This window comes from Ictidomys tridecemlineatus, unplaced genomic scaffold (assembly GCF_052094955.1).
Source record: "Ictidomys tridecemlineatus isolate mIctTri1 unplaced genomic scaffold, mIctTri1.hap1 Scaffold_67, whole genome shotgun sequence".
Taxonomy (NCBI): domain Eukaryota; kingdom Metazoa; phylum Chordata; class Mammalia; order Rodentia; family Sciuridae; genus Ictidomys; species Ictidomys tridecemlineatus.
In genome coordinates, this window is record NW_027524711.1 from 690,287 (window position 1) to 699,695 (window position 9,409).

The 9,409-nt window shown below is 36.9% G+C and overlaps 1 protein-coding gene and 1 pseudogene across 3 annotated transcripts in view; one reads left to right on the top strand and one right to left on the bottom strand.

The window, feature by feature from the left end:
• LOC144374396 (cytochrome P450 3A9-like) overlaps positions 1-7,808 on the top strand; it is a 27,301-nt gene extending 19,493 nt beyond the window's left edge. For 2 of the 3 annotated variants that reach the window (XM_078037244.1, XM_078037242.1), the window contains 6 exons: positions 131-258; positions 1,395-1,461; positions 4,209-4,369; positions 4,596-4,822; positions 6,887-7,046; positions 7,376-7,808. In XM_078037244.1, the coding sequence (XP_077893370.1) occupies positions 131-258; positions 1,395-1,461; positions 4,209-4,369; positions 4,596-4,822; positions 6,887-7,046; positions 7,376-7,465 (833 nt within the window). In that variant the 3' untranslated portion in view covers positions 7,466-7,808. The remainder of the gene's footprint in view (positions 1-130; positions 259-1,394; positions 1,462-4,208; positions 4,370-4,595; positions 4,823-6,886; positions 7,047-7,375) is intronic. The other variant, XM_078037243.1, reaches the window with a different exon arrangement.
• Positions 7,658-9,184, bottom strand: LOC144374398 (olfactory receptor 2AE1-like; annotated as a pseudogene).
• Between the last annotated feature and the right edge of the window lie 225 nt (positions 9,185-9,409).

The window sequence follows — 9,409 nt, forward strand, 5'->3', positions numbered from 1 at the left end:
AGGCAATGGCTTCTGCTGGAGGAAACTGATGATTTTTCTCTTCTGTATTTTTTATAAAATAATCAATGCTCCTGGGATGTTGCCTTTTCATCAAGGTTTCTCTTTATTTTTTCTTTCACTTTTTTTCTAGTGATATTTCCATTCCTTAGACCAGTGTTTCAAGCATTAAATGTCTACAGGTTTTCAAAAAGTGCTCTGGATTTTTTTAAAAATTTTGTAATGAAGGTGAAACAAAAACCCCTAGAAAATAAAGAAAAGGTAAAACCTGGTGGTGGTGACATGACAATGTTCACTTTTTGATCATTTATTTGCTGTGTACATCTGACTTGTGCATATACAAATGTACATGTAATTTTGTAAGTGGTGCTGGGGATTGAATCCAAGGTCTCATGTATGCTAGGCAAATACTGAATCACTGAGCTTCATTCCCCAGTCCCTCTCTGTACATTTTTTAAAGTTGATGGAATACTTTAAGATTTGCACTGGAGAATTTTTACATTTTGGTTAGAATGAAGATCAAATTTAAAAAAGTTAAACTGATAATGAGTAAGATTGACAATTTTTGATACAATAATAGACATGATGTTATGTCTTGAAAAAAATATCATTCAAATAAAAACCTTATCATTTCCCTCTCATTCAGTAAACTGTCAAAATAAAAATCGTATTTCAAAATGATTTTACTGTTAAAAGTATTCCCCAAATCTTAAACTGGTGAACAATCATTACAATTCAAAGCCCTTTACATCTTAATTGTCACATTCTTCAAAGGAAGGTCCTATTGGGCACCTGGTGAAGTATGTGTATGTTAAATCTGAGTCTTTTCCTGTCCACAATCAGGCCGTGCTCTTCAGTTACCATCAAGGTAATATGCTAACCCAGGTTTGCCTTCTGCTTTGCCTGGAGGTCAGCACAAGAATGTCTCCAGGTCAGGGAGGCAGGACAGACATCCCCAAGTGTGACTGAAGATTGAATCATGTACCTAATGGGTGGAGGATTTGATGATACACAAACAAAAGCTAGTAATCATCTTTGAAACTACCAAGTGTATTCAGTGTGGTCATTGAATAAGAATTAAGGCAAAATAAAAGAATTGAAGTCCAAGACCACTTCCTGGTCAAGCAAGTATGACAGGAAAAGGAGACAAACCCAGCATTATGGGGAGCAAAGACCAACAGATATTGGACACCATAGCTGGATTTCTCTCAGGAAAATATCCTGTTTTCCATGGTTTATACATGCATATTTTTTTCACTTGTGGGTTGTGTAACCCTAGCCAGACTTCTGGACTTAAAGGACCCATATTCTAAGAAGGGAGGTGAAATGCTACATTCAAGATGTACTTCTGACTTTATGACTGATTTTGTCATTCCCATTTCCATTTCTAATTCCAGAACCGCATTGATTTTCTCCAGTTAATGATTGATTCCCAGAATTCCCAAGACAAGGAGCCCTACCAAGGTAACCAAGAATGTTTCATGGTCCATTGACACGGAAATTCAAATAAGCAAATTATCCTGAAAATATACACATTTTCTAGAGAAAATAGATTTCCACCAAATTGCAGGAAGATACACATTTGGATATTGCAAATGGTGCCCACATGTACTGTCTAGAATCATACAGATGTAACAAGGCTCAAAAATTGAAGGGAAACTAGGAAAACGCATTTCAGTCATGAAGTTAGTCTGTTGTCTTTTTACCATCAACATCAGAACAAATGATGATTTGAAGCCTCATTCAGATACACTGAATCAGAACCTCTGCCTGGATATTTGCATTTGTACATCCAATCAGGAGGCTCACTGTTCCAGTAGTGGTGAGGGTCAATGGCAGTACTGGGTGAAAATGTGTTTACTAGCTTCATCTGATATTAAGATTAACTTTTCCCATGTAATTCATAAGAATGTTGTGGGGGAAACCTCCGATACTGTGTAAATATCCTATTCCTCAGCATACTTTCACCAACTAGTTTTATCATACATGAATGATTTTTGATATAAAGCATTTGAATTATGATGTTTACAAACTGCTGTCTTTATCATTCTATTGTCTACTGTACATTTATGAGTTGGTATTAGATTGTCAGAGAGTTCCATTCTTATTTATGTCAGTATGATGTTATATACTATGAATTTATTCTCTTGCTATCATTTTTTATTTTGATGGTCAAATTCTCTTGGGCTTAAGTCTTTTAACAACTTATCCCTTCTCTTTCTGTTCCTCGTCCCTCTTCTCTTCCTCATCTTATATTTTGATTGATAAAATTGACTATATTTTATAGCAGTTTAGGTTCATAGCAAAACTGAGAAGAAGGCATAGAAATTTCCCATATCCATTTTTTTCTCGAAATTCATCTGTTTCCCCCATTACAAAGGTCCCTCACCAAAATGATATATTTGCCACAATCAATGAACCATCACAGATAAGTCACCTTACCCCTAAGTTCATAGGTGAACATAAGAGTTTTTGAGTTTGTACATTCTATCAGTTTTGATTCCTATATAATGATATATATCCACATTGTAGAAACATACACAGTATTGCATGTTTTCTCAGATTGTTTTGGGAGAACATTCTTGCTTTCTGGTGCAAGAAACTCTAGGTTCCTTGTCTATATCCTTTGATCAGGCCTGGAATCACCCATTTTTTCTAGAAGCCCTGGCTTTTTTAAGTGAGAGATGGTATTAGAAACCAAAATCTGGAAGTGTAATGTGACCATTACTACTGTAGTTTCTTTGAGATCGTTTCTCTGAACAGAGATATGAAAATAAAATATATTAGTGCAGACTGAGCAATATAAATATTTCTATGTGAGTCCATATACATGGTTGAAACAGTAATCCTCTCCCTGATTCCACTACAACTTTCTGTGTTGAATGAAGTACTAAATATAAGTATTGTTCATACAGTAAGCACTGGATACGTGGCTATGTAGCTTTTGGCATGTAGGTAATGTTACTGAAGAAGTGTACTTTCTATTGTTATTTAGATTTAATTCATTAAAATTTAAATTTAGATAGACACATATGGTTAGTGGCTACCACTAACTTAAGTGTAACTTAAGTTTATACTCCAATTTCATTTTAGTATCATTGGGTTTATGCCAGTAGTGGGGAAAATTCGGTTTGAGTTTTCCCACAATAGCATCATAGAAAGCTTCTGTAAGCTAGAATTCCATGTAGATCTTTCTCACACTCATTTTGTATTTTTGTATTATTTTTTGTTATGAATTACATCGTTGGAATGTATACCATATTTCGTTCAGGTATTTGAGTATCAACAAATCCTAATCATTTCTCCAATCAATGAGATGAATACTTGAATGTGACATTTTAGGAGAAAAGTCAAGAGAAACAACACCTTCTATCACAAAGGCTGTTTGATGATTATGAAGTTCAGCAAATAGAGGGGATGTGTACTAAGAAAGATGACATTCAGCCCAAGATTGATAAGCAATGTTAATTTCACTCACTGAACCCCATCATCCTATGGCTTCTGCCTAATGCCCTGTATCAACACATTCTTTCTTGTGTGATTTTAATACCACTCATTAGGCTCTGGTTAATCACTACTCTTCTGGGTTATTTTTCTCTGTATAGTTTCTGCACACCCTGAGATCATCCAATTTGAAAACTGGTGCCCCAGGTCTTCTATTACCTGATGATTCTTAGGCTAGTTTGTGAACAGAGTTTACTACATCTCATGGAAGTTCAGATTTCAGTTTGGTAGCTTGAAACTCTGTGTTTCTAATAAGCTCCTTGAAGCTTTTGATGCTGCTGGTCCATGGACCACAGTTTGTGTAGAAAAATTTCTCTGTGGCTCAGTATAGTTCTGTCAATCATGGCCTTTATTTTCCCTGCAAAGATGCCAGTATTGCAAATGCTTTCAAGGTTCTTCAAACTACATTCTAGATAGAGTAAGTTTATTTTTTTCCCAGGAGAAGAGTGCTACCCACTATTTATAGCTAAATAACGTTCATGATATGCAAGGCACAGTTGAAAAATACTGTTTGTTTGACATCCATACTGTCTCTTGAAATCACCCAGTTGTGTTCGTGGTGGGGGGTGGCAGAATGAGGAACATTATGAATTGCTCTTCCAGTTTTTCCTCATTGGATTTTGGATCATCATTCTGATTTATGTTCATGTGAACTGTAAAGTGTGCATGTACATGCTTAGACTAAATTGTCTTTCCTCTCCTTTTAGGTCTATCTGATCTGGAGATTGCAGCCCAGTCTATTATCTTTAATTTGGCTGGCTATGACACCACTAGCACCACTCTTTCATTTATTATGTATCTACTGGCCAGCCACCCTGATGTCCAGAAGAAGCTTCAGCAGGAGATTGATGAGACTTTGCCAAATAAGGTTAGTGAATGGCACCTGGAGGAGAGAGGAGAGTTAAAATCTCTGGGAATCTCAGTGTGTTATTGGGCAGTTCTAAAATTATGATGGTTATTAAATACTTTGCAAATGCTATGGTATTTTACCAATATGAGTTATTTGAGGAGCTCTGAAAACATCAGTGTACTGTGTCAACAAAGTTTTAAGTTATTTCCAAATCTTAATTTACAAAAAATTTCTTTCTTGCCAGGCACCTGTTACATATGATGTACTATTTGAGATAAAGTATCTGGACATGGTGGTGAATGAAACTCTCAGATTGTATCCAATTATTGAGAGAATTGTGAGAGTCTGTAAAAAAGATGTTGAACTCAATGGGGTGCGCATTCCCAAAGAAACAATCGTGGCTATACCAACATATAGTCTTCATCAAAACTCCACGTACTGGCCAGAACCTGAAAAGTTCTACCCTGACAGGTACAGGGCTCCTGAGAAAAAAATCCACCCTTAAGAGGCTGTTTCACACATATTCTGAGGTCTTTTAGTGCAGATGGCATACATGTGATTTTAAAATTTTCTTGTTTTAAGAAAATTTTAAGAAGTCTTTTACAAAGTGGTAATTGTTTTAGAAGACAAACATTAGAAAAAATAAATGACTATAGCAATTTAAGGCCCTAGAACATCAAGATAAGCCCTATCTATTATTAATGTGATTAATTCAGTATGGAAATTTTTATATAAATGTGTAGTTTTTAAAAACTGAAATGCTATCACATTTCATTTGATGTTAAACTGTTTTTTATTTTATTTAACAGTAATCTATAAACCTTTCTGCCACTTGACCAGTCTCTTATTTTAGATGCTTATCTTTTTTAATCATTTTAGGATTTTTGTCCTGTTCACTATAGCTCCTTGAATTTTCTACCAGCTTTAGGAAGCCCTTCTATCTTCCACTTGATTAAACATTGCTTCCTGGTTCCTCCAGCACAATTGTTAAATACAAGTTAAGGCCTAAGAACCACCCCCCACCCAGATAGTTTAAGCAGCCTCACTGAGGATGGAGAGAGCTCAGATCCTCAGAGTTTTGTCTCTGGAGTGTTCTGGGCCAGCTCTTCATACTATCCACATTTGATGACTTTTTCAAAGCCAAGTAACCTGCCCCCAAGACACCTGAGATATTCATCCTTAAATATGTCTTGACCTTGGTCTTCTGAAAATTTTGATCCTTGACCTTGGTCTTCTGAAAATTTTGATCCAACCTCACAGTTTGCACTCTAGAAAGAGTTACTGTTTTCCTGTTGTTGTACTGAGGAGCAAAATAAAGAAAGTTTTCAGGGTAGTGTCTGGGGGGTCCAGTGGCATGGGATCAAGACTAATCTTGGCCCCTAATGTTACACTTCTTGATTAGAGTGACCTTGTCTTGTTGGTTATGAGTTCCTCAATGCCAGTTTCCTCCAATTTCAGCACTTCCAACTTTTGAACTTCACAGATACAAAATCAGAGATTACACATCTCTTTGATTCACTGAGGCATGATAAGATACTACATGCTTAAAGTGCATCAGGGACTAGACCAGGATGAGGAAAATTACAAAGATGTGTGGTATAGAGGACTCTTGACATACACACAAGCATAATCTACAGACAGTAGTTTGGAAAACGCTTTCAATGCTTCCGCATCTGCTCATCATCTGCTCAAACAATTATCAACTAACCTCATCAGACCCTTCACACACCACAAACCCTCCAATAGATTCCATATTACTTTGATTCATAATCACCTATAAATTTGCCAAAATGTTCTCAAATATATAAGAATACATTAAAAAAAATCACAATGTCATTATCACTTTCTCCAAATCAACACTTTCTCCTTAAAGTAATCAAAAAACTAGGGCTCAATTTGAATACAAACTGGGTTCAACTTTCCAGATATTATTTCTAAACTTATGAGACAGACTCAGAAGACAATGATAATATTCTATGGAGAGAGAGGCAGAAACAGAAGGAGAAGGAGAAAATAGATGAATGAGGAGGAGGTAGAGGAAGAGAGGAACTGGGTAAAAGAAGGGAGAGAGGAAGGAAGGGAGACAATAAGATCCAGATAAAAAGGAGTATAGAGAAGAGAGGTAATCATGGTGGGAGAATTTTCTCCTCCTTCATCAATAAAAATATGAAATGCAGGAGTGGAAGTTATGGTAGAAACACACTTTGCTTCATTTATATGCTCATTTTCTAATTTTTTAAAGAGTGTGTATGGATCACAATCCTGAATATAATTTCAGTACTTAAAGACATATTTTCTTTTAAATAGCATTCATCACATCTTAACAAGACAGAGAGCTCCTCTAGTGTAAGGAGAATGAAAAAGTTCTGTAGGTTTCAATTCTTATAAGAAAAGTCACAGAAGGATTTCAGTGACCATTTCACAAAAGAATCCTGTGCCTTGCTGCTTATGAATGTTTAGGAGACAACCCCAATTATGTAGGTTTCATAGATTTATGTCTCAATAACTTATTTTCATCTACTATTGTGAAATTAGGTTCGGTAAGAAGAACAAGGAGAACATCAATCCTTACATATACAAGCCCTTTGGAAATGGATCCAGAAACTGCATTGGCATGAGGTTTGCTCTCATAGGCATGAAACTTGCTCTCATCAGATTACTGCAGAACTTCTTCCATTCTTGCAAGGTAACACAGGTCAGGACACTTTATGAAAAAGTAAGGTCTTGTGGGTAGTTACATTTAGTTGAGGAACCTATTTAAAGAAAAGTATCTGCTCACTCAAAGACTCTCTTTTGAGACACTTGTGCAATGTTAGGCTTCTTCAGTTTTAGAGCTCTATATCTGTGGCTTTATAAAAAACAAGAGATTAAAGATCAGGTAGCTAAGGAATCCCAGACACAAGAGGCTGAAAGTATTTTTTACTTGTTTGTATAGCTTTATTGTCTGAAATGTACTTTTTCCGATTCTTTCTGTTGTTCGAGTTTCATTTACTACATCTAAATATACTTGCTTAATGTTTGCAGATTCCTCTGAAATTAAGCAAGAAACCATTTCTTCAACCAGAAAAACCCATTGTTCTAAAGGTTGTGTCAAGAGATGAGCCTGGAAAGTAGAGTCTAAATCTCCCTGAAAATCTATGCTATGTTCTTCAAAGAAGATGTATCTCAGAAGAAAAGACATATTGATTTTCTCTATAAATAAAAAATTGGTCTTGAAAATAGATTTATGAGTGGATGATGCTCTTGAGTTACTAGGAGGCTGGACCTTTGCTGGGCTTGTTCATTGTCTGTGCAAAGAATTATGTGTTGTTTGATGGAAAGGAGGTGACCATCTGTGTGACAGATATGAAAACTCAGCCTCTCTGGTTTTGGAGGAATTCTATCCACCCACCTCTGCACCCTCACCTCTTCATATCTGCCCTTATAAATTCTTAAACACTGATTCAGTAACTCAAAATATCTGAGTAGAGATATTTTATCATCAACTTTCTCTTTCAAAACACGCTTTATTTCACAGGTTTCTAATATTAATCAACACATTCTAATTTTATACTCCCTAAATAGTCTTTGTTGTCATGATTTACATATGTATTTTCCATAAAAATAATGATAGAAAAGGTCTTTATATATTTATCTTAATATTTTTAGAGTATCACTTAACTTCATATGTCTACTTTAAATGGGATTGGTAAAGGTTTTTCCATAATACTCTGAAGGATTTAGACACATATACAATGCTACTTGAATTTCTGCAACTCAGTTAAAATAGTGAAGGTATACATAAACCACTTTATTCTTTGGATAGTCAAAGTACATCATGGATCTGGAATCTTGAAAATTCTTAGAGTTTTACCCATAATAACGCTCTATACTTGGGCCAAATACAGGTGTAGTCATTGGGTGATAATACCTCTCCTCAACACTCTCCTCAGAGCCTTAGCTACATCCTTATTCAGGAGAGTATAAATCAGAGGATTCAGTGTGGGAGTAATGATGCTATAGAACAGAGAACCAACTTTGTCTTGCAGTGGAGTGCGCTGGGACCTGGGCCTCATGTACGAGAAGATGCAGGCACCAAACCAGAGAAAGACCACAATGAAGTGGGAGCTACAAGTGGCAAAAGCATTTCTTTTACTCCCAGCTGAACTCATCTCAGTGACACTGTGCAGGATGAAGCCATAGGATGTGGAAACCAGAATGATGGGGAGGAGGAGAAGCACGATGCTACAGATATACACTGTGGTCTCATAGACGGTGACATCACCACATACCAACTTCACAACAGCTGGATACTCACAGGAGAAGTGGTACATTTTTTGAGATCCACAGAAAGGAAAGTGCATCCAGATGACTGTGTGAATTAGGGAGTTCAGAGATGCCCCCAACCATGAGGTGAGGGCCATCATCAGTGCCACCTTTCTGCTCATGAGCACAGTGTAACGCAGAGGATGACAGATGGCAAAATACCTGTCATAGGACATGAGAGCTAGCAGAAGACACTCAGCACCACCCAGAGACAAGTAGAGAAAGTGCTGGGTGGCACATCCTAGGAAGAAGATGGACTTGCTGCCAGACAGGTAGTTGGTAGCCATCTTGGGGATGGTTGTGCAGATGTGCATCAGGTCTATGAAGGAGAGCTGGCTGAGCAGGAAGTACATGGGGGTGTGAAGTCCACGATACACACAGATGAGGAGGATGGTGAGAGTGTTGCCACTCAGTGCAACAAAGTAGACCACCATGGTCCAGGCAGAAAAGGAAAAGGTGCGTCGGGGAGTCATGGAAGAGCCCTTCAAGGATGAAGTCTGGCAGAGACGTCTGATTCCTCAGCCACATGGTCCCTTCAAAGTCCTTGGGGAAACAGGGTGTGGAGACAAAGTGTGATGCCAGAAATATGGGATCCTGTGTACAGGGTGATAAGCTCTCTTGATCCAAGAAAATATTTGTGAAGAGTTTTTTCTCTATTTGTAAGTATCCAGAAACTGAAATTATTGAAATTTATTTTTTTTCAAAGCAAGACAAACCTAAAATTTGTCATCACGATCATGGTCATTTGAAATT